At 34.7% G+C, this 25,716-nt stretch overlaps 1 protein-coding gene across 1 annotated transcript; it reads right to left on the bottom strand.

Moving 5' to 3' along the window:
* Mad1 (Mitotic arrest-deficient 1) lies at window positions 1–25,716 on the bottom strand. The gene is made up of 14 exons (XM_085943758.1): window positions 25,498–25,716; window positions 24,522–24,676; window positions 22,109–22,297; window positions 17,992–18,150; window positions 17,498–17,692; window positions 13,424–13,606; window positions 10,791–10,964; window positions 10,460–10,577; window positions 10,002–10,193; window positions 8,209–8,375; window positions 6,558–6,635; window positions 2,358–2,506; window positions 1,483–1,581; window positions 1–947 (listed from the first exon to the last, which is right to left on the bottom strand). The coding sequence occupies exons 1-14, from the start codon at window positions 25,631–25,633 to the stop codon at window positions 734–736; spliced, it is 2,208 nt and encodes a 735-aa protein (XP_085799884.1). The 5' UTR covers window positions 25,634–25,716; the 3' UTR covers window positions 1–733.

Below are 25,716 nucleotides of genomic sequence, written 5' to 3'. Positions count from 1 at the left end.
GTGTAAACAAATTCCCTATCATGCAGTTAGGACCATACTATCACACTTGACAACACCTACGCGTGACTCGACGATGGGTTGCCCCCTTGCGCTCGCTCGAGGACCATCAACATGCAACATGTACTGTATCTTGTAGAAGAGCCGCACTATGTTGTGTGCAATGTTGGGGGACAGCGCGCAACGTTGCGGCGGCACGTAGACTCAATGTTGCGCGTCATGTTGTGGGAAATTTTGCCCTCTAGTGAGTACGAGGCACAAGCGAAGCGACAACGTGCAACATGTCCCACCTCACATAGAAAAGCAGCACATGTTGCGTGCAATGTTGGGGGACATTGTGGCGGCACGTAGACTCAATGTTGCGTGTCATGTTGTGGGACATTTTGTCCCCTAGTGAATACGAGGCTTTAATATGATTTAAGTTTCAAATGTACAAATACTTGAGACCCGAGTTCATAATGTGTATTTTTACAATCGTTAAAATGACTTGGGCCATTTAACAAGTAGGTACCATCGATATCTTTGAAAACTGCTTAAAGCATAGGGACTGCCAATCTAAAATGTTCCAATTTCAGACAAATAAAAATTCTACAGTGTACAGAACATATTGTCACCGTGATAATATAATTTAATTGCCTAAGACACTGCGACATCTGCAGGGCCTAGCAGAACAGCAGGCAGTTACCGATTGGTTCTGCTAATATAATTAAATGTTAGGATTTTTGGCGAAATTCTTCTATTCTGTGTTATCGGTGAGAACAGTCGTTTTTTGAAAAAGTTCTAATGTCAACGAACTGAGGAAAACGGGGAAAGAGTTGTTTTGATTCAAATGTAAGTCGACTAGCTCATCTAAAGTGGACGAATAGTCCGTTCGAACCATTTCGATTTCGCCTTCGGACACTTTGAAAGATAAATATTCATCGGGCGATTCGGCATACATACTGGAGAGCCTGGAAAGAAAAAAACGTATCATGTTATAATAAAAATACAGATTCATTCTACATGAATTTCTTAAAGTTTTGCATCAAACATTTACTTTACAGTAGAGTGGTGATTTTATTTATGCGATGATTGCAGTGCAATGGCAATCACTTGTGCGATCGTCACGCTGCATTTAGAGGCTCTGGAAACAAATATAGCAATCTCTATTCTTGTAAAATGTTGGCAAGTCAACAAAAATGTATAATTTCTTTCTTTAATGTAATATGTACAGTAGAACCTCGATAATTCGAAAAACCATAAATCGAATTTCACCATATTTCAAATTTTTCCCCTCAATTTCAATCAAGTTCGTTATAAATCTATCGTAAAGCAGCACCGTCAGAATGCAAGCGTAGAACATTAGTACACAATACCCACATATTAATTTCGGCCATTACTTAAATAATATTAATATTAGTTAAAATACTAATAGAGGACATGACGACCATTGATATTGAAGAAACCAGGAATCTTTGACAGTTTGAAATTATTTATAATAATTACCTGTAACTGTTGGCAACCACTCGATCCATTTTGTATCCGGTTAACATGTAACAAACATTCCTATATTCCTGCGTCAATGATGTATAAACCTCCTTCATTCTGAAAAACACATATTTTTTAATTACTAAGCGGAACCTCACGTGAACATGACGTGCACACGCATCTTCAAAAGTAATAAAGAAATACAATGTTATTAAGCCGTCAGTAATAACTAATGAGTGTCACCGCATTCTGTCAAAGCATTTAAAATTTGCACGCAAAAGTTACAATTTTATTATAATAATTAATTTATTGCTATATCAGGATACACGAATGAAACACAAAAAAACCCAGTGTTTGTAGACTCTTTTTTTAATTCTACACTATTACATGGTATTGATTATAGTGTTTCATCAGCCCGCAATAAAATTGTCCACAATGTCCCAGCTTTGACTCAAAACCATTACAAAAGTAAATTCTTGACTGGACACGGTGGCTTCATCGGCTGGCTCTATGAGCTTGGGCTTGTAACCCATCTAACATGTCCATGCGGTGGAGAAATACTGAATGCAAACCGCATCGTCAGGTAATGTCCTGAAATATGTACAGAAAGAGAAGAGCTGCCTGTGTGGGTCCAACCGGCGAGTCAAGTCCATTAGGCGGTCCGACCTGGTCGCCACGAAGGCCAGTTTTGTTGGATTTACAAATTTTGGGTGCGGAGTGGTGGGTTTCAATGTTTACAGTTTGACACATATCTTTTGTAGTTTACCCATCTGGAACATAATACGAGTCGGCCAGGTAGGAGCTCCCTGAGATTTTATAAAATATTTCAAGGGTTCTGCCGAACAAAAAAGGTCAGAAATCAACGACGAATACAAATAGAAATAATGATATACCTTTGCTGTCTCATTTTATTTGATTCAATCTGTGCTCGAAGCTGCTCCACTTCCTTGGACGATCCCTCTCGAATTGATTCTGATAGTTTTTGCGTCATTTCCAATTCATTTGTTTGAAGTTTCTTTAATTTCTTCTTCAACTCTATAACCTGGCAACACACAGATGAAAGAATTTAAATAAAATTAATATAAGCTGTCTTTCACAATATGACCATGCAGAATATACCATCATGCATTCCAAGATTTACATAGATATCTCAGTATATTATATGTATGTCAAAAACAGCATTTTTTGCAGAATCGTCGAATAAAAATAGACATATTATGATATATTAAGATTTTGAGTTATGGCGAACATCGGTAGAATCATTTGCCATTCGTGAACCCACTGGATCAAACAAATTTTACTTCTTTAGTGCACAATTTCTCTTTAAATAAAACTGTTCAGGTTGATGATACATACATAAGGAATGGATTAAAAACCAATCATGGATAATTCGTCAGCTGCATGCAGAACTATTCCAGCTCACATTTAAAATATTTAACAGGAAACAGCCCACTTTAATTATTTACATAGGCAAATTCGTGGGTCGGGATGTGTAGTCAGGTAAGTCACAAAACAGCAAAAATGAGATATGAATGCCACTATACTAAAAAAAAAATTATCTTTCGTTGTGTGTAGTCAGTTAAGCCGTACGTCTCACCACTGGCGAGATGCAGTTTCAGTCAAAACATATTTTTTATTTTACGGGGTGTGTACACAGTTAAGTCACATGAGTAGTCAGATAAGTCAACATTTTGTGTGACTTACCTTATTACTCATAGTTGGCTTACCTTCAAACATCATACCTACTCAGTGTTGATTTTGGTGAATCTAACGTATTTTTTAAGATATTTTGAGAAATTTTGAAAAAAAATAACAACAGAACCTAAGTAAAATAGTCATATTATAATAAATTATGACTTATATAAATAAGTATGTGTATTATTTGTAAATAATAAAAAATATACCAAATTTATTGAAATTTGATTTATTTAAATCTAAAAACACGTACACGATATCCAAACAAATAATCTTGCTTCTAGGTTCAACCACATACTCCAATAACTTGTATGTTGACGATTCAATTGATAGCATAAAAGATCCTGATTTTAATATTCAAGAATTATTACAGTCTAATTTACCAACATTGAAGAACCCCGCCCTTCATGCTCAAATAGTGCTTCCACGATTACACATCACAACGATGTTTTAACCTGTTACCCTCGTTCTCGATTGAGAAGTAATAATCACCAAAAATGTAACTTAAGGGATGATACAAAGCCTTCAGAAATGATAAAAAAGTTGCACGAAATACTGGCAAAAGTTACACAACAAGTACCTACAATGGAAGTTATGAATACGAAAAAAAGTCGTATCAGACAAAGCGAACCAGGAAAACAACATTATCGCCAAGTAACAGTTCAATATTACTTGACTGTTGAACTGCTACGGAGACCAATTTGTAAAGGTTGTACACTAAAAACATTAAGTGAAAGTCACAATTTTTTTGAACATGTTTTGAAAAAAAAAACGTGCGACTACTTCCGGTAGACTTATTCAAGAAGATACAAGAGGAAAAATATCTCTAAAAACAAAGATAGCGAAGAAGATAGGCAAATAGCAAAGACACATATACTCTCAACTCCATCAGTATAAGATTCATAGCTCTAGAAAGGACTGTCAGAAAATATTTACCGCCACATTTGACAATAATTGTGATGTATTCTCAATATTTGAAGAGTTATTAGCTCTAATCCCATCAATATTCGTTTATACGCAGAAATATTCCATGGCATGAACTCAATATTCAAACGGCCAAATAAGGATACTTGCCAAAAATGCGATAAACTTAACTTAAATTAAGAATTCCACCAACGATGAAGAAAGAAATAAAATTCGTTTGGAATAGAAAGAGCATCATGACGAAGCTGACTTTGCATATTCAGCTAAAAGTTGTGATAAAAAGTACTTGCAAGATTACTCTTGCCAAATTGTAACATTTGACATGCAGCAAAATTTCCAGGCCTTTTACAAACGGTATTTGACAGTGCATGATTGTGATAATAACCAGGGATATTGCTATGTATGCCATGAGACTCTTGCTAATAGAAAAGCTAACGATATCGCTTCATGCCTGTTCAAATACTTAACCAAGGGGATACATGATAATATTAAGCATTATGATCATGCATTCTGATAGATGTGTGGGTCAAAACAAAAATAACCACGTAGCGGTAATGTGCATGATAGCAGTAAAACATTCTGAGACTTTAAGCAAAACTGATCACACTTTTTAGTCCCTGGCCACACAGATATGGAGTGCGATAGTGACCATCATATAATTGAGAAGAAAAAAAAGACATTTAGTGGAACGATCGAATATCCTCATGATTGGGCCAAACCAATGTGTGAGGCTGCAAAGAAAAATCCTTTTAAAGTCACTGAAATGACGCGTGCAGATTTTTTTAACTACTTGGATCGATTAAAAGGACCATTGCCACTCAGAAAAATAGACACATATGGGAATAAGTTTGTTTGGAGAGATATTAAGTGGCTTCAATTCAACAAACACGAACCGGGAATAGTTAAATTTAAAAGAACTCTCGACGAGACGACTGCATTTTAACAAATTTCATATATAAGACGAGACAAGATGAAAGATTTGATAGACTTACTTCCATACATTTCACCGTATTATAGAGAATTTTATGAGTCACTTGAGACATCTGAGATAGTCAACGATATTTAACCTGATACCATTGAAGAATTCCGTACTGAAATTTAACGGCCCACATGCTCGTCGTAGGTCAAAATTGAGTTTTTATTGTATTTTCAAACCATGATCCTGGACACTCCTTAAACGTTGTAGATAATCTATTTATATAATTTTGAAGCCTTATTATCCTTTATAGTTATTTTAAACATTTGATGACTGCATAAAGTATTTTTGTTACATAAAATAGTATTCTTTTAAACCTCTCGCTCTAATGTTTTAGAATATAGTCATATTTCGGTACATAACTGTGCATTGGTGTTAAGATTTTTTACGTTTATTAATTTTTAAACGCATTTATGAAACCATTAGTATAATTTATTACGAGATAATTTTTGTAAAATATTCACGATAAAAAATTATATTGATAATCTCTGTGATCCCAAATTTAACAAGAATTAGGCATTTTATTATTCAAAAAATCGGCAAGATTAACACTTCTTGCCGATTTTTTGAATAATAAAATGCCTTATTCTTGTCAAATTTGGGATCACAGAGATTATCAATATAATTTTTTATCGTGAATATTTTACAAAAATTATCTCGTAATAAATTATACTAATGGTTTCATAAATGCGTTTAAAAATTATTAAACGTAAAAAATCTTAACACCAATGCACAGTTATGTACCGAAATATGACTATATTCTAAAACATTAGAGCGAGAGGTTTAAAAGAATACTATTTTATGTAACAAAAATACTTTATGCAGTCATCAAATGTTTAAAATAACTATAAAGGATAATAAGGCTTCAAAATTATATAAATAGATTATCTACAACGTTTAAGGAGTGTCCAGGATCATGGTTTGAAAATACAATAAAAACTCAATTTTGACCTTCGACGAGCATGTCCCCCCTTAATGATAACTATAAACTTTTATAATATTCAGGTTTGTGTGCCTTTTCACTACTTAAATAACATTAAAGTAAAAAAAAAGTTATAAAAATGCTACATTTAAATTTATATAATATTTTGTTCAATAAACCAATAAGATTTATGTCTAAAATGTGTGTTTTATTGCTAATATTAGTCGGATTAACATGAAAAAATAACAATATTACTTTGTGCGTAGTAAGGTAAGTCAATCATTTCTTGTGCAAATCCAGTTAAGTCAATTTCCTTTTTTTTAAACCAATTAAGTTTTAATGAAACAAAATAGTTAGAATACTTCTAGGACTTATAATTGAAAGCCAATTACATGTACTTTGATTTGTTACCCATAATGTGGGGAATTTTTTGAACTTTGTTTTTGCTATATCTCAAAATGACAATTTGTGACTTATCTGACTTCACATCCCGACCCACGAATTATGTAGCTCTGCATTTGGCTGAAGAATGATTTTGGTAACTGAAAACCGACAATAAATTCGTAATGTACATACCTCTGCGTGAGCTTTTTGGAGTTCATTTTTAACTTCCTCTTGCGCCTTGGAAGTTGGATTATCAATCAGATGCACAATCTACAAACATTATAAATTAATAATTAGAGTAGTTTGCCAACTCTAAATTTAATGGTCCTTATTACAACTTAAAGGATTATTACTAACATTAACACTTTACCTATGAATGTTAAATGAATGTTAAACTTCGACAACTTATGAAACAGTCATTACTGTAGTACTTATAATTAAGCAAAAATGTGAAACGATTTCAAAACACAATCCTATTCAAGGAAGGAATTACTTTTTAATTCACAAACTATGACATTTATAACATTACTACTGTCCAACAAGAAGATTTAGGCACAAGCCGGAAGTCGCTGTCGTCGATAAATAGGAGGAGCTTGTTTGGTTCACAGTTTTAACACGTGGATAACTCGTAGCTAACCAGAAGCCGCTATAATCGAAAATGGGAGGAGCTTGTTAGTTCACAGTTTTCACGTAGCCAAGAAGATGTTGTTGTACAGTACTTTACTACCTTACATACTAAAAACTCTCCATTGTTGTTTATTGCTTATTAATGGAGTAAAAATATGTATGGAAATTATTTAACTGCGAAACATATTTTTTAATTGTGAAACAGTAAAACCTCGTCAGTAAGAACACTGATAAATCTAAATTCGAAATTTTCACGAAAAAAAAGTCCCTTGAACATTATTATCATATAAAACCATACCTATAATTCGAATTTCGTAATTCGAAATGATTTCAGAGTCCTGGCACTTGATAATATTCAATAAATCGTAATAAAGTACACTATTTCATGAGCCAGTCATTGACATTTTATGACCCATTGACACACACAGCGGTATTCATCAGAGGCACAACTGCACTCCACTCAAAGGAAAAACAATAACTCACATGTTTCAGGGCTGTATATATTTAATTATTGTTGATGGTTTATTGGATTTTCACCAAGTTTTACTAGAGAGCCAATGACAAACAATTGTGTTGACAAATTGGAAAAATTCTAGCTACTTGGTAACTTCAATTTACGGATTAATGACATATGGTATTTGCACAGATTTTAATTTGAAAGAATTGTATCGGAAATTTAGTAGGCACATCTATGATCAGAAACGAAATTAATGAAAATCAAAATTTTTTTTTTTATGTTTTCCCCCCATACATTTCATATTTCGTAATTCGAATCTTTTTTCGATTTTCGGTCCCATGGAATTCGTATTAACGATGTTTCACTGTATTTATATTGTATGGTTAAGTTGCACGTGTTTAAACACACCAATGTGGCGTGGATGCGGCTAGTAACGCTCGGCAGTAGCTAAAGGCTGATACACACTTAAAAATTATGAAAAGCATGACAAAATTGAAAACCTGACGGAGAGATGGTTTTCGTGTGACTTGATGACATTTTGAGTGCTCACCGAGTTCACAAGAACTTTTAGTGGAATTTTGTATAAAATCATTTTGTGGGATCAGAAAAAAAATAGCCAATCCTAGTGGACCTCTAGTTGCTGACAAAGACATCTCTGATATTGATTAATCTCCAGTGAGGACAATGTCTGCAGTATTATAAGGCAAAAACAACAAAAGGATTTCAAACATCGCAATAAAAAAAGTGAAATGAACAGACCTTTGTCTGTGACTGCGGAAAGTCACCACCCTTCAGTGCCCACTTTTCCACCTGCAGCTCCAGTTTGTCTTTGGTGCTCCTCAATATCTCATTATCCTTCCTCAAGTTTTGCACTTCGTCACTAAGACGGCTCAGCTGTTCGTACAGAGCCGGCGTACCTTCAGCCTCTGTGATGAATAAAATTAACATAACACTCTTGTTAATACGAGATGTAGTCAATAAAAGATATATTTTATGGAGGAAAATACAGTGAAGCATAAAAATGTTATCACTTTTGAGGTGATAATATACATAACATATACATATAATATAATGACATATAATATACATAATAATAATATACAGCAAATTTCAATGTGTATATGAACATGAGGCACAGTAGAACTTCAATAAACCGGAATAATTGGGATGAAAGTACTCCAGGTAATGATAAATTCAGACAGTCGAAAATATCATCATCAGCTTGAATCTATCCACTGCTGGATGAAGGCCTCTCCAAGCTGATTCTACTTATCTCGGTCTTGTGCATTGCGTTGCCACGTACTTGTGCACGTGCCTCGTAGGTAAAAATGTTTCAAGAGCAGAAGTGACCTATGAGATTCGAGAGAGTGAAAAGTGAGCATGCCTTGTAGAAAGGCAGTCGGAAAGTAATCGTCTGACAAAGAAATTTCTGCTAGACGCGCTCTAAAATGAGCTTGTAGAAAACTTCATAAGGACTCTAAAAAATAGACCCATATGCAAGAATACTATGCACTAACGAGATGTAGAGTCATAGAGGTATTAAATAAACATAGAGTGTACGTATGACATTTGGATTCTTGAATGGTTTAGCTTGTCATGTCGAGCTGTAGAAGTTATATGCGAGTGAAAAGATAACGAAGAGTCAAAAATTATACTAAACTCTTTCGACATTATATAATTAGATTTAATTGGGGTTCTTGACCTAGAAAAAATGATACGGAAACACTGAGTATTAAATTCTAGTTTATTCTTTATTGACCAACTTTCAAATGAACAGAGATTTCGTTGCAAATTTGTAACAATCCAACTCATTGCAAATCGGCACATATAATTTAAAATCATCTGAAAGCAAAAAGAAAAATTCAATTCCATCCATGACATTCACTATATCATTGACAAATATGAGGAACATAATTGGTCTGAGATTTGATATTTGATCCTTGGGGAACACCTGAAAAAGTTTGAAAGACGTCAAATGCAAAGCCAGCATACTCGACATATTGACAACGATGCGAAAAATATGAGCTATCTCAGATCAAGAGATATGACAAGATGTTATAGAGTTAACTGTGTTTTAGGTAAGGTAGAATATTTAGTAATATAATCTGGAATTTTTACCAACAAAATAGAAACATTGGTGAATGTGATGATGACCTTTAACATTAAATAAAATTCAGTGGACAAGAACACTGATTTAAATAAAATGCCTCTGATGATGAGTAGGTACAATGAGTTATCCACAATATTGTATCCACTTACCCACTTACCCACTTGTTGGTTAGGGTATGTTGATTCCGAGTGCTGTAGTTGGCATGATATTTCAAAATTGAGTGATGACTGATGACTCACTTAATGACTCACGTAATATTGGATTTTTGAAGCATGGTGGTTACCACTGATTATATTTCGAAAAAAACCAGTATTTCAATTATTGTAATTCATTGTTTTTCCATATTTAGCATTAACAGGGGTTGTATTGTTTGAATGAACCGCAGGCTTCTGTGCAGACAAATTGAAACACCTACCTAACTCGTACATTATTAAAAACTCACTTGAGGCATTGGAATCCTCTTCAATCTTGGCGAGTAAGTCCCGGTAGCCCTGCAGCGCCTTCTCGAGGCTCTCGACGCGAGCCGGCAGGAGACTCTCTACACCGCGCCCGTGCCCGTCACCGGCCAGAGACACCGTCAGTTCTTTCTCGTAACAGTCCAGTTGCTGGCGGTAGCTGTCGCGTTCGCGGGACACTACAATTTTATCAGTGATTCAATCAAAATTTCTCAGAACCAGATTTATCTGAGATAATCATAGTCAACATTATTCTTCAATATCGCAGTGTTTATGTAATAGCTTGTAAATCTGCGTCTGATCCGATGGAACCGGATCCCATTTAATTTTTTTGTGGTGGATGAAGCGGTGAATAATGAAAAAATGGGGTTTCCATAGGCTCTGACTTTACAATTATGTACACCGGCCGATTGGAAACAATATAAAAAAATATTTGATTACTTACAGAGCAAAAGTTTCTTCTGTAGCCTGTGTATGAGACTCTGCTGTGTACGCTGAATATTTGCCATGTCATTCATCTTAGTCACTGCCTTGTCCCGCTCGTGATTGGCTGTTATTAATTCCTATAAATGAATGGAAAGACACCTTATATGGGAATCACACCAATCTTACTTATATCTAATCCTTGCTCGAGCATGTCCAAACACACTCTCTCCTTCTCACAAAACCAAAACTCATTCATTAATTTATTATTATTTTTCAAATATTCTCTCAAAGTCCTCACAATTTCTAATTAAACAGTCCACTCACAATTTCTAATTAAACAGTCCACTCACATTATTAGTATTGCTAAGCTTGGTTTCTGCCTGCAGCTTCTCCGTGGTCAATGACAATTCTACCTGCTGCAGCCGTTGTATTAGCCCCGATAGAAGCCGAGGTTCCGTAGTATTATAAGCGAGACCGACAGCTTTCCATTCTTCTAAAACGCGCTCTGTTTCAACATTGGAAGTCTGAAATATCATAATTTTTTTTTTATTTAAGACATTTACCAAAACATTCTTAAGGGGCCGCTGAAGAGCTCGCCGTTCAAATATAATTCAGTATAAAAAGGACCTCGGTGTCGTAACTACGTTAATTTAAATCGATCTTTTCGCAAAAATCACTAATCATCTGAGATTTTATTTCAAGAAATATTATTATTATTACTGATAATTTCTGCCGCTGAGCATAATTTTTTTTTAATGAACACCTGCTAGATGTAAAGCCGATCAGAAAACAGGGCTGTCAAAATAATATTAAGCATTCATATTTTTTAAATGTTAATTTCATCATAGTTTTTAATCAAACCTGTGCAAGTACGTACTGATAACTTGGGTGGATTTTGTAGCAAACATACTATTGATATATATACGGGTATATTATTATTATAACCCAATTCAAATTGAACATAGGTTGATACTCAAATACTATTATAGTATGTTTATGATTTCGAGAAAATAATACGATGGTATAATTAATCCATATCAATTGTTGTTTTTAATTTAATAAAACGCAATTTTTTATAGTACTTATTCCACTTTTAATTAATATATTAGGACCGGTTTCGTCCGCTTCAGTGGTCTTTCACAGTCGAAAATGTCCCACTGAAGCGGACGAAACCGGTCCTAATATATTAATTAAAAGTGGAATAAGTACTATAAAAAATTGCGTTTTATTAAATTAAAAACAACAATACAATGCAGTTCCACCATGAATTGACAGTTAACAAAATAAAGGAAATTCCATATCAATTATATGAAAACATTACATTCGCACTTTGCACAAAATTACAAACACATTCGAAGTTTGCCGCACACGTACAGACCACGTGATATTTGTTTACGCAAAATCGTCGCTTTTCAAAATGGCGAATTTGATTACCAGATTTTACTGCGATGAATCAGTATGTTCCTTTTTGTCTTTTTTTATTCGTAGGTTTGTTCACTATGTACACCGAGAAATTTCCATTTATAAACTCGGAAACGATTTTTACAGAAGAGTTTTGGAATATAATGCAACCAAAACTGGAAAAAATTCTATCATGGGTGTTGACTTCCTGAATTAGCTAACCCCAGGTCCATGCCACTACGTGAACCACAGTGGATATTAAGCCATTTCCACACTGGCAACAAGTTGCTGGCAACCTCATTAAATTTTACGATACTTACCATAATTGCTTAAGAAATTTTACGATAATTATCGTAAAATCTAACGAGGTTGCCAGCAAATTAACTTGTTGCCAGTGTGGACCCGGCATTAGATGCACAAAACTTAAATAATATATATTATAAATAAAAATTAAAAATTATAAATTATTTTGATTTATGTCTTCGACAGCCCTGATGAAATAAATGTGAAATATGAGTCGGATCAGTCATAGAGCAAATTTATTAACACAAACAACTTTGACACGACCTTTTTATATTAACTAGTAGACCAGATATTATGGACCACATGTTAAAAAATCATATTTTCAATTCTCAAGGCCAATTCTGTAGAACATCCTCTTAATAGAGCGGGTGAGCAAGGCGGGGGAAATTACTCAAAGCCACACAGAAAGAGGTGAGACAAAAATATAAATTGAGTGGATTATTTTTGGGGGAATCTATGAACTTTTGGATTATAACAATTTTATAAATTTAGAATTTTAACTATTTACAAAAAAAATTATATTCTGTGGCGGCAGCATATTCCATAATTATGTATTATACTTTTTAACACTACAACAGACGGTGAGGTCCAATGACAGTTGTGTGGTAGTGGAAATCAAACAATCAGATAAATGTATTGTGATCTCACTAGGAATCTAGCCCGGAGCCCGCGGATGAAAGGACAGCGCCTTACACATTGGACTATGAGGACCGCCAATATACAAATGGCGGCCTGCTATTGACACCCTCGGTTGGGTAGTTTTCTGAAGTAGTGTGCTCATCTAAATGACAGTTCGAATTTAATAACACAATTGGAAAACGTGTTTTTATCCCAGTGCTCCCCGCCAAAAAACACAAGCAAGAAGTTTGCTACAAACAGAAGTACACTGTGAAATGACTTGCAAGTAAAAGCACCAGTAACCTCATATCTGCTTCAGTATTAAAAATAATGGCTCATCTCCATCCGAGAAGGTTTTTCTTCAACATTATCATATCCTGGTCATTAGAAAAGACAACACCTAATATGGTTAATGTTAGATTAGGTATATGTATATGCAAAATATTTAAAGAATTTATATATTTTTTAATACTGACTGCCATGTTTAAATTATTTACCTTTCTATAGCCACTCACACTAATTCACCGCTAGACATTAGAAGTCATTTCAATAAGCAAAATTCAAATAGAAAATTAAAAGTAAAAATCTCGATATTTTTACATAATTGAAAAAACCCACCAGACAAAAACTTAAGGTCTCAAAGAGAATGTCCGATACGAACCTGCAAATCTATCAAATTTTGATGGACGGGTTGCAAAGATTTGATGCGGGAGGTGAGGCAGTGAACCTGCTCCTCTAGCAACATCTTCTGTTGGCAGGCTGCCTTTAGTTCTCTGTTTTCATTATTTAGCCTGGCAAAGTCTCGTTCTAGTGCCGGCATGGCCGCCAACCTCTTCTGCGATACCTGTTTCAATCAATGCAAAATAATTCATAACAACCGTTCTTACAATGACTTCTTGAAAGCATTTCAAAGCAAACAAAATTGATCATGACGTCCTAATGGAAAAACTCCAACCTATTGGATTGTCAGATTGATTTCTGAAGTTATTCAGGAGTTATTTTAGGAACCGTAATATTTATAACATTTTCCGTTGTTCCTCAGGGCTCAAACTTGGAGCAATTGTTGTTCGTGATTTTTATAAATGACATAGGTCATTAAAGATGCTGTTTTTGTTGTTTGCAGATGACTTCAAACTCTTTATGGAGGTTGTCACCTTGGACGATTGTCATCAACTCTTACTCGATGATGGACTTCAATATTGATAAATGCAATAGTTTATCGTTTACTGCCACGCGAGTATTATTTTTTCAATATTTGATGTATGGCAGAGTTCTTTTGCGAATACCATCTGTAAGGAATCTTGGCATTGCCTTTGATAGTAAGCTGTCATTTAGTGGCCATATGGTTATCATATGTAAAAAGGCGTTACAAATGTTGGGCTTCGTCTTACGTACTGTTTATATCTTATGTTACAGTATTAAAAATCCTTTTTAATTAGTATTTACCGTTATTATATACTGTTATTAATTTAATTGATGTCTTGGAAACTAATCCACTATTGTGGGATTGCACACAATCCATCCGACTATAAAAACTATGTATTGTATATATATCGTCACTGTTCTGGCAGAAGACATATAATTCGAAAAAATGACATATTGAGTTAGTTATACCAAAATGTTCCTTATTAAAACTTTAAAACATTCTTAATAAATAAACAGTCTTTATTTTAAAGTCATTCTTTTTATGATTACTTAATAAACTTACATAATAGACCATTTCAAACATTTTAACAACTTCAAAGTCAAATTACTCAAAACTAGTATTCTCCAGTTAGTGTGTTCTGCCAGAACAGACACGATATATTCTGTGGAGACATTTTTAAATAGGTACCTACCTATGTTATGTTTGAAATAAAACAATCTTTTATTTTGTTAATATTTGACAATAAATTTATACAGCTCTGCAAAGTATGTGATGTGATGCAAAGCATATTATGTGATGGATGTTGACAACAATAAAACTGCATGTTAAATCAATAATTTTTTTATTTTATTTATGAAATTATACATAAATACACCAAGTGGCGGCTCGTCCATATGCACTACGGAACTGCAGCACCCCCAAGCAAATTGAGAAAAATGTAATATTATAATATACATAAATTTATGTATATTATATGAAAATATCAATATTATTTAAGCGTGAATTAAGCTCGCCCGCCCACCGATACATCCAATAATTATCATACACCGCGGTACTGCAGTACCGTTTTCAAACGAATATGCTTGAATGGGCGAAGGGGGGTGCAGGGAGCGGGGAACGTAGCTGGGAGCTTGATCGGTACTGCCGGACTGACAGTTTTTAGCCGTTCATACGTGAGCACACGCGCGACAGCGGAGGAAAGAAATATAGCTTTAATGATTCATTAACCCTTTCGCTGCGAGCCATTTTCGCGGGAATTTATTTTCAGTCAACTGATCTGTTAAAACGGTCACTACAGCTAAAACAGATCGATTCCAAAATTAAAAAATAGATTACTAGATGAACTATATATCAGTTATTCCAAATGCACCAAGAAATAAACTATATTCGTTACATTCTCACTAAAATAAATCGAAGAAAGTGAAGACGCTAAAAATTATCCAAGCTTTGACCGCGCGTTCAAAATGGCGGCCGTCCAGTCTTCACATACATGGTTTCTACACATACTACCGAGCAATTCGACGCGTTTGTATTTGTTATACACAGGGCTGTGTTGAATACATGCTGCCGTGTAGTTGGTTACGGTCTATGACAGATATATTACTAAATCACTTGTGGAATAATCAGTGGGTTATCACTTATCGCATTTAGTAAGTCGTAAACTCAAATTTTATTACCGTTTCAAATTCTGAACCTATATTTATTTTCGTCACCATAAAATAATGTTGTCATTCACTTATTCATTAGGATGTTTTGGAGAATAAAACACTAAAAATAATTACCGCACTGCTAAAATACTATTATAATATAATTTATGAGGCGCCATCGGCTTTTTAATTGTACAAAGGGCCTGTCGAATAATCGCCAGGCATGTGAACAGAGCTAACACAGTTTCGTGGCACATAAAAAATATAAATTATTACCCATTATAATAATGTAAATATCAAACATGGAACAATGAACAAAGCCAAACAACTGGAGAGCTGTGCATAGATAAAATATTTTCCAGCATTATTTCTTCGATAATATTATGTGGTAGTGACATTTTGGCGGGTGAAATAATTATTTCACATATATTTATAATGACAAAAAATACTAAAAACAAATCTTCAATATGTTTCTTTCGAGATCACAAATCACTAAGAAAAAATACATAACACTAACGTAATCATAATAATTAATTAAAAGGTAAATAAAAATATTATCGATGCACACTTTTCGATGCATGACCAATGTTTTGTTTTGATAACCCTGGTGACGCATCTAGTACACCCGTCTTCGCAATGGCGCGCGATTCAAACAACTGAATGACGAGTGTTCTTTTCAAAAATATATTTCCTTGTGTTTTACTTGACATTTTTATGATCTGTTGCCTGATATGTCTACCTAAAGGTTTGAACTGATTTTTAAAGCATATTATCCACAAGTGTCTCTTCTAGTTTGGTCAAAAATACGAGATAAAGTCTATGGCATGTTTACATGCCATACGCAGTCTAAGGGTTAACATTATTTAACTGTGCAAAGTTCTTTAATATAAGTAATTAATAATTTATATTTAATTTTGATGTTAATAGTAAAATATAATCCAAATAAACATTTTTTTTATTTTTAATCAACCGCAGCACCCCCAGATATCTTATCCACGAGCCGCCACTGAATTCAACTATATTATATTTTATAATTCTCTTATTAAATTTTATTATGGTAGGTAGCATCCGTGTGTTTGTCTCGCAATCCATTCATGCACCCAAACTCGTTTGCTTCTTAGTTTTTTTTCATTTTCTCCTGACAATAAATACGCTTGCCGTTGCAACAACTCCATTCGCCGGCATTATAATCATATAGTAGAACCTCGTTAATAAGAACACAAACGATATTGATGGAAAAAAAAAATTTAAATTTTTGTATTTTTCCCTCATACATTTCATAATTCGTAATTTGATTTTTTTTTTCGATTTTCGGTCCTGTTGAATTCGTATGAATGACGTTTTACTGTATTATAATGCGATGTGGACAAGAACAAAATAGTTAACATAAATTTAAAATCTTACTAGGTACCTAGCAAGCCAACTGATGTAAACGATTTTCATTTTACGTTTACGAGGACCCATAAACTACAATTTTCGAAGACGTACCAGCCATAAAGTTTATCAAACGTCATGTTGGTAGTATTTATCAGTGGCAAATATGTGTCAAATAGATTTTACGGCATCGTGTGTAAACACATTGGCAAATATGGGTGTCATAGATTCTATGCCCACGCCTGTCATAGATTTTTTTGACATATATTCGCTTATCTGTAAACGGAATAGCATAGATATGATCATAGACACTAAAACGCTCTTAGCATATGTGCCAGATCATCATTGTGTTTACTAGTATATTTACTACTACAAAAAACAAAGCAAAACAGAAAAGGACACAATAAGGGTATTTCAGAAAGCAAAAATTGAAGGACTATATCCTGAAATAGAGGACTGTCCTTTACAATAAATGATGCATGGTCAAAAAATGGACATAAAATGTCTGTGCATCAATTATTATCAATCGACATACATGATGGAAAAGAATAAATAAAAGATGTAGTACCTTGGCCTGCTCCAACCAGTCTTTGTAGGACTCTTTGTCAGTCTCCAGCTGTTTTATTTTCTGGTCGGCCTGGTGCAGAGCAAGGTTCTGGCGGTCTAGTGATATCTGCAACCCGCTGACTTTAGCAGCTTCCACCGACGCGGCATCGTGAGCTGCCTTCAGCAGCTCTATTTCTTTCTGCGATGCTTCCAAGGCCTGTGGGGCATAATTAAGAATACAGATCATCGAAGTCATATCTCATACATTGACATATTATTATATGGATGTGTGAAATATATAGAATGACTTTAATATTGTAGTCAAAAATCATACCGTGAAAATGAGAGAAGATTGAACCCTACTTGCATTGTAATAAGGATCAATTTCCAAACTGTATTATTTGTATATGTCAACTTTATTTAAATCCGCAAGTGACTACTATCGTGTGTTTTACATAATTTACATTGAAAGCATTACAAAGATGTAATATCACAATGAGAAGATAATAAACTCACCTGTGTTATTTCAACCATGTCTTTTTTCATCTCCGACATTTGACCGTTGCCACTAACAGCCGTGTCGATGACCTTGGCCTTGAGGTCGGCGATCTGCTTTTGCATCACCTGCTTATCTCTCTCTGTCTTGGCCTTAATCTCATCCATGGTCCGGACGGCCTTCGTGGAATAAATAACAGAATTAAGTACTACCGACAATATTAAGATTATTAAACATTGTTTCAAAACCATTATAAAGAATGCGAATCGTGAGTCAATATTTTCTTAGCACAGGAATAATGCATCATTTATGTACCAGACGTCATTTACAGAATATTGAAAACAGTAATTATGTAAAATTTATAATTGCATATTATTTAACTTAGAAGTCGATTCACTCGGTTACCTATACACTGGGATCCATTGAAGCCCCAGCTCCTCAACTAACCTTCTGTTTTTCTATCGACTAATGTCTTACAGTATTAATTTATACATACTTCCGCATCGGAATGCCGGAATCCGCAGTATGTTACATACATAAACCGTCTCGAAGGAGTTCAAAATAGATTTTGAAAACACGTCAATTTTATAGCTCGCTGTTATGTTGTATAATATAATAACAGAAACACCACAGCAATTTCTGTTTCAAACACTGCGTCTCTCACGGTACCATCTTTGTAAAGTCGACGTTCTCTATCAGACCAGTATTCTCTTTTCAAAATTATCAATTGTTTTGTTCACTCGCCAAACCTACTCGAAAGGGTGGGTTTCCATTGTCCATCAAGATTTACGCGCATTCAAACTTTGTACCATGTCAGTCGTGATTCATCACATTTCACCATTCCACACGTCATGCTTCATTAAGGTGACACATCAGTGAAACGGAAAATAATTTTCAACTATAGGCGCGATGAAATTTTGGACTCGCTCGCATTCTGAGAGAGAACGTCGAGCTGGAAACATGTCACTTTGTTTCGTGATGGCGACGGGCGTATTAATTCTCAAATCGTGTAAAGATGACTAAAAACGTTACCCATTTACTTTAAAAAGAAAACATGTCAATGAATATATTATTATTGTTACTAATAGAACAATAAACAGAACATAAAATGGAGGTATGTTGGATTTATAAGAAAAATTATATTTCGTTTGGCATGCGTCATTAGCACCCGCGTCCCGCAATCCGCGCATCGCCTAGCCACGATCTTTTTAGACCGTGCCTCAACTGAGGTACAGCCTTAATGTAATATCGAAACTAATCAAATTTCAAATGTACGTCTTTCTTTTCTTTTTTTCTCTTCTCTCTTACATAACCCACATGTATAAATTTTAATACTTTACACACACATAATATAATATTACATATTATTTTTTAATAAATGTTACTTTTACGTTTATAATAATTATTCGATACTCTTTTTCTATTTTCCTTCTCTAATTCCTTTCTATTTTATGTCCTTCTTACTTTCTATCTTTTTAGGCATTACTGTATTATTATAATTTATATGTGGAAGCTTTGCTGTTTGCAAAATCTTCTCTCTAATCTATTTTTATACATTTTTATGATCAATGTACCTGTTTGTTTTCCAAAATAAAATTAATTCAATTCAATTCAATTCAATTCATTTATTTTTTTAACATATTGTGGACATTACAAATTATAAGTTTAAGACGTTCACAACATGACATTTAGAAACAAAGATATATAAATATAACAGTATTGCATAAAAAAAGAGATATATCAGTAGATGAATTAGATAGGTATAAGGAAGTACACCGGATGAGTTAAGCAGACCCTATTTTAAGATTTTATAAAACAACATCCACCTAAACTCATTCTCACGTAGGTGGAATATATCAACACCCGAAGCAATTTCGTTGAACATAGTTATCACTCTCCCAATTGGCATTACCAGTGGCAGGTTGGTTCTGCACCTTGGGAGAATAAACAACTGGTGGTCTCTATTTCTAAGATAGTTATCAGGGACACACAGGTCAACACTGCCCAGAATGGCAGAGTTCTCATTTATACCTTGTATAAGTCGAAAAAAATACGTAGCTAAATAAAGATTTCTTCTAAATTGCAGACTGCAGTATGTAAGCATGCCTAAGAGAAAGTCAGTTGGATAAAGCCACGGATAGTATCCATACAACCTCAAGTAAAGGAGTCTCAAGAATTTCTTCTGTACCCTCTCCACCATAAGGCCATACTTCAACTGGTGCCCAAACAATAGACCCACTCTCAAGTCTGCTTCGAACTAAAGAATTAAATAAAAGTTTTAATACCGTAACATCTGAAAAGACCCGGGAAGTACGCATGACGAAGCCCAACATTTTAAGCGCTTTGTTACAAATGGTAACCATACGGCTAATAAATGTCAGTTTACTCTCAAACGTAATGCCAAGATCCCTTACAGATGATATTCGTGACAGAACTCTGCCATGCATCGAGTATTGGAAAAACAACACTTTTGAGGCTCTGGTAAACGATAAAAGATTGCATTTATCAATATTGAATTCTAGTTTGTTACGCCTGCCCTAATTTAATACATTATCTATATCAAGTTGGAGCTGACGACAATCGTCCAAGGTGACAACTTCCAAAAAGAGTTTCAAGTCATCAGCGAACAACAAAAACATAGCATTTTTTATTACCAATGCTATGTCATTTATAAAAATCGTGAACAGCAACGGCCCTAAGTTTGAGCCCTGGGGGACACCAGAAAATGTGTAAAAGGTCTGTGACTGATAAAGGCCGTACGATACGTATTGTTGACGGTTCCTAAAATAACTCCCGAATAGTTTCAAAAATCGATCTGACAATCCAATAAGTTGGAATTTTTCCATCAGGATGTCATGATCGACCTTGTCAAATGCTTTCGAGAAGTCATTGTAAGAACAGTCAACCTGGTGGCCTCTATCCAGTGCCGATGACACATAATCGGTAAATACCATCAGGTTAGTTTCCGTTGATCGGCCTGCTCTAAATCCATGCTGTTCATTTATTATGAATGACTCAATTTTTGGATAAATCATGTTGTGCATGATCATCTCAAGAAGTTTTGCTGGTGCAGAGAGAACAGCTACCGGCCTGCAATTCTCCACTGATGACTCTGTACCACTCTTATGGATTGGAGTAACCTTCGACATCTTCCACGTTTCCGGGAAGATACCTGTCTCCATTGCGAGATTAAATATATATGAAAGCGGGCCTTTAACGAAGTCAATACAACCCTTTAAAAAAAATGTAGGAACATATCAGGTCCCAAAGAGCGAGTATTTTTCAGTTTTTTAATAAACTGAAGTACATCACCCTCATTAATTGAAAAAATATCGACGGATTGGGCACCACATGACGGTTTTCCTGACGTTGAGGCAACATCCAGATTTGGAATACTACTTGCGTAGACAGACTTGAAATGAATAAGTCAAAATAAATACAGTCTATGTGAGAAAATCTGACAGTATTAATTACAGTAATGTAGTGTGGTCTATCATCTTGACTTTATGTAGGTACCCAATACGTACATATTACAAAGAAGCTGTAATACACCCACAAATCCACAGCATGTTCAACATCATTATTATATATAGCGGTCACATAACACAGTCGCAATTCAAACAAAAATAAACAATTAGAATTTTCCCCCGAAACAAGCATGGCATTCATAAACTACAAAAGAAGTTGTTTATTGTAATGAACGCTGGTAGGTACCTACTTACTTCACAAACCTTGGAGTTTTTTTCAACCATATGCGTAGATACTTTTTTATTATAGTCAGCGAAACACCAATTAGGTAGGTACTTGGACACTTAACTAGTGTCATAAACGTAATCCGAGCCCGGTGGCATCCTGTCCGGTCAGATCTTATTGCTTAGGGTCGAAATGTACACAGGCACACATGATCTCATTAGGATCGGGCGTGGTTAAAAAAAAGAAAAATAATTAACATTTGTTAAGTAAACGTAAACTCGCGTTCTGTCAATAGCAACGCCAGACACTGGGGAAGTGACCTGCGAGAGTCGTTGAATCTGATTGGATCTGCAAGCCTGCCAGTGTAATTTGCGCTTTAGTTGTCAATTAAATATGCCGAGAAAAATTTCATCATTCAATTTTATGATATATATACGCGGTCACCTTGGACAGTTGGTCGACGACTTCTGCCTCCCTATTCCTTACGAAGCGTAGTCGCTCTTCCATTTCACTCTTTGTTTTATCGGAGCGCTTCCTCTCTTCCACCAAGCACTGCTTCTCATTCTCGTAGAGTATCTCCATCTCTTTCCGGATCAGGTTTTGGTGATCGATTCGCGATTCCAAGACCGCTATCTGTATAACCATAGAGAAAAGATAAAATAATACAGTGAATGTACAATGTACAGCATCCTTATAACTTAATATTATTATAACTAAATAGTTACGTCTTTTGAAGAGATTTAGCGTTTACTTGCTTTGCTGATGGCTACTGATTCATAATTCAATAAATGCACCTTAAATTTTAATAATAATTTTAATGTTCAGAAAACGCAATAGAAGTGAAACTGTTTGCGGTGTTTTCAATAAAAACCTACATAACATCATAATGTTATAATAATGAGGTTGTTGCACCAGGAATAAGTGTCACTGTGCAACATTCTTTTCCACAAATTAGAATTGCAACGTACCTTGTGGAGGTATTACATATGCAGAATTATATTCATATGTTGATTGTAAATATTATAATATGCGATATCTGACACATTTTCAATGGCGGTAAACAGCTCATTACCCGTGTCAGCAGATTGGTCAGCGATATTAAATACTGTATCGCAATGACAAATTATTTTAATATCCATTCCCATAGTATCAAATTATATGACCGCAATAATAAATTCCCAACTACTTGGATGTCCATTGACGCAAATGCCAATTTAGTCGCTGACTCGATCAATATAATTAATAATGAAAAGAATATTATTTTGACTGTATAAATAGCGAATAATATTTCATCGCAAATATCACCCAAATATAAGTTCCCAGGCTGTTAGAATCTCATTCTCCCTATAGTCCTGCACAACATCTCATTGTACTGAGATGCGGACTTCGGACCCGTATCACAAGTATTGTAACATAACTACTGTAACATACTATTGTACCGACCATTACGCAGCAAATAAAACTCGCTCTTGCTTCCATCTTCGACTTCTTCATCATCCTCAACACCATGACCTACGACACGACGACCGACCCCCAGTGGTAACTCAAATCGAACCCCACACAATGAAAGGTTCGTTTCAACCTGAACGAAACAAATCAAATTAAACCATAGACAATATACGTACAAATTGTATGAGTAGAAAGTAGACCGGAAATGGTTTGAGATTTGACGTTTGGTTCAGTGTATCATTGAAAATCAAACCGTTCTAGGACCATCAGAAATGGTTTGACATGAAACGTCAAGCCGATTCGGACGTTCCATAGACTAATGCCAATCTGTCAAAGTGTTGATAAGCATTATTCGGCATTTATATATTGTGAGGTGTTCATATTAATATGTTAGACATTTTCATAGAAGTTTACTTGAATTATGTATATTATAGATTAATAATCAATACTTATTATTCACAAGTAATCATGCGCGAACAAGACGCCGCTTTTGGTCTTATTATCTCAAAATCCAGCGATATTTTCTATGCAAAGAGTTCGATTTAATATCATTACTATAATTATTATGTCAGACCAAGAATTTATTTTATTTATATTTTGTAACGGAGATTCTAAACTACAAACTGTGTTAAATCAACCCGGAATGATCTTTATATTACCTACCTAACGAATTTTATCAATTTAATATGTTCGATTGTCATGTCACAAAATCATACTGTCGACATGAACAAAGTGGTCAATAATTGACAATAATTATTATAAAAAGCTCTCATCAAAAGTAATTTTTAAAAACTTATCATACCTATAAATCTTATAAATTAACTAAATGGCTACCTATTCACGAAGTATTCTTTATATTTTGTACATTTAAAATGAATGAATACGAATTTGTATTATTGTAGACGACGATAGGAGGTTAGAATTTCATAACAAGTTGACGTTTCAATAAATATGTTTCTGTTTTAGAGCCTAATATGATATGAATTAATTTTAAGTACTGGCAACACTAATTAGTCGTCAGAAAAGCGTTTCCGTGGACATTTACCAAACGGTCCCATTTCGTTTGTTTGATTCAGGTTGAATGATACAGACTTAAATTAAACGAAATGACGGCATTGCAACAGCAAACAGAGATATCTTAAGCTGCCACCATTTTTGTACACTAGTCAAAGGCGTGAGTTTGCACGAAACAGCTGCTTTGCACTGAATCAGATTTACTCGCCAATCACGGCTAAAAAACTATTCATTTTTCAATGTGGCAACATACAGAATACAATGCTTTTCTATGGTTACCAATTCGACCATTCAAAGACATTGCAGAATCACCATTAAGTGTTGTAAGACATATGAATCTTTCTAGTTATGTCATGATATTATTCAGTAAATGTTGAGTGGAACGGTCACGGACCTGTGACTTTGCTTCAATCAGATCTCCTTTCATCCTCTTGGCCTCCCAAGGAGAGGCAATATTAGGAGTAGCACAATTGCTGGTATCCGATTCCGTCCTGGACCTTTTTGTTGGCGTGTTGTTGGAAATATAGCTAGACTTTCTCTTCCTGAGTACTGCAAAAATAAATTTCAATACCTATTACTCACATATTTATCGGTTTTATCGACAGCAGTGAAGACTATCAAGAGAACAAAAGTAAATGGAAAAGAAAAACAATACATATTTAAATAGTAATCGACAGTGACATCCCTAGATAACATGCCGCCTCATTTTTTTATACTAACATTATTTTTATCATTCTTTCATGAGTCCAATATCTAAGAAATGTGTTGCATGGATACATTACCAACAACATATCGGACTAATTATTCGCAAATCTGCACGTGTCGTTTCTGGTCACCAAGGACGTCGAAGGGCAACGGAAGTAAACTAGAAATCACAAACCCGACAAAACCAGTGACAGTAGTGTTAAAGTTAGTTAATTGTGGAGTGTAGACAATTATAATAAATACCTTTACCTGTCGGCGCATCGGCTTTTCGATCCAATAATCGGTAATTGAAAATTTGACGTTTTCATACATTTTGATGCACCTTCATCATGAGTTAATATTAGGTTAGGTTTGGTCTAAAAAGAAAGTTGTAAAATCTCATGGCCACCTCTGCGGCACATTTACCAAGACAACAAACCATGAAACCAAAAAGGATCGGAATTACAGTTAATTATCGTCAAAACACTCTTTTTTAGGTTGGATATTTTTTTTGTGTTGACCGTTCATCAGGTAAGCAGGTATCCGAGAGAGTAACTCAAGAAAATGAACTGCTATTTTGACAATGTGGAGTATTCTATCTTTACCATAGCTCGATTAGAAAAACCAAGTCGGTATATAGATTCACGATTGTTATTCAGTTAATAATATTCGAAAAAATAACGTACGATCGTTGATGGTGTCACTGAAATTGAGCCTGGCAGCCGCCGAACTTACGGCGGCTTTCGGAGAATTTCCATTGACCACCCTTCTAAAAGGCTGCAATATATCTAGAAGCAGCGTCTTATCCTCGTTTTTAGCCATTTTCAATTGAAGTTTCTGGTTTTCTACAGAATATCACGCCGACGAGACGCCGAGCTTGTTGATGTTCAGCGCAAATAGAAGTA

Source organism: Rhyacophila brunnea, unplaced genomic scaffold (genome assembly GCF_057557595.1).
Source record: "Rhyacophila brunnea isolate RB1 unplaced genomic scaffold, BYU_Rbru_1.0 scaffold_16, whole genome shotgun sequence".
NCBI classification, from domain to species: Eukaryota; Metazoa; Arthropoda; class Insecta; order Trichoptera; family Rhyacophilidae; genus Rhyacophila; species Rhyacophila brunnea.
Note: the sequence above shows the minus strand (reverse complement) of the source record. Positions and strands in the feature narration are given on the sequence as shown.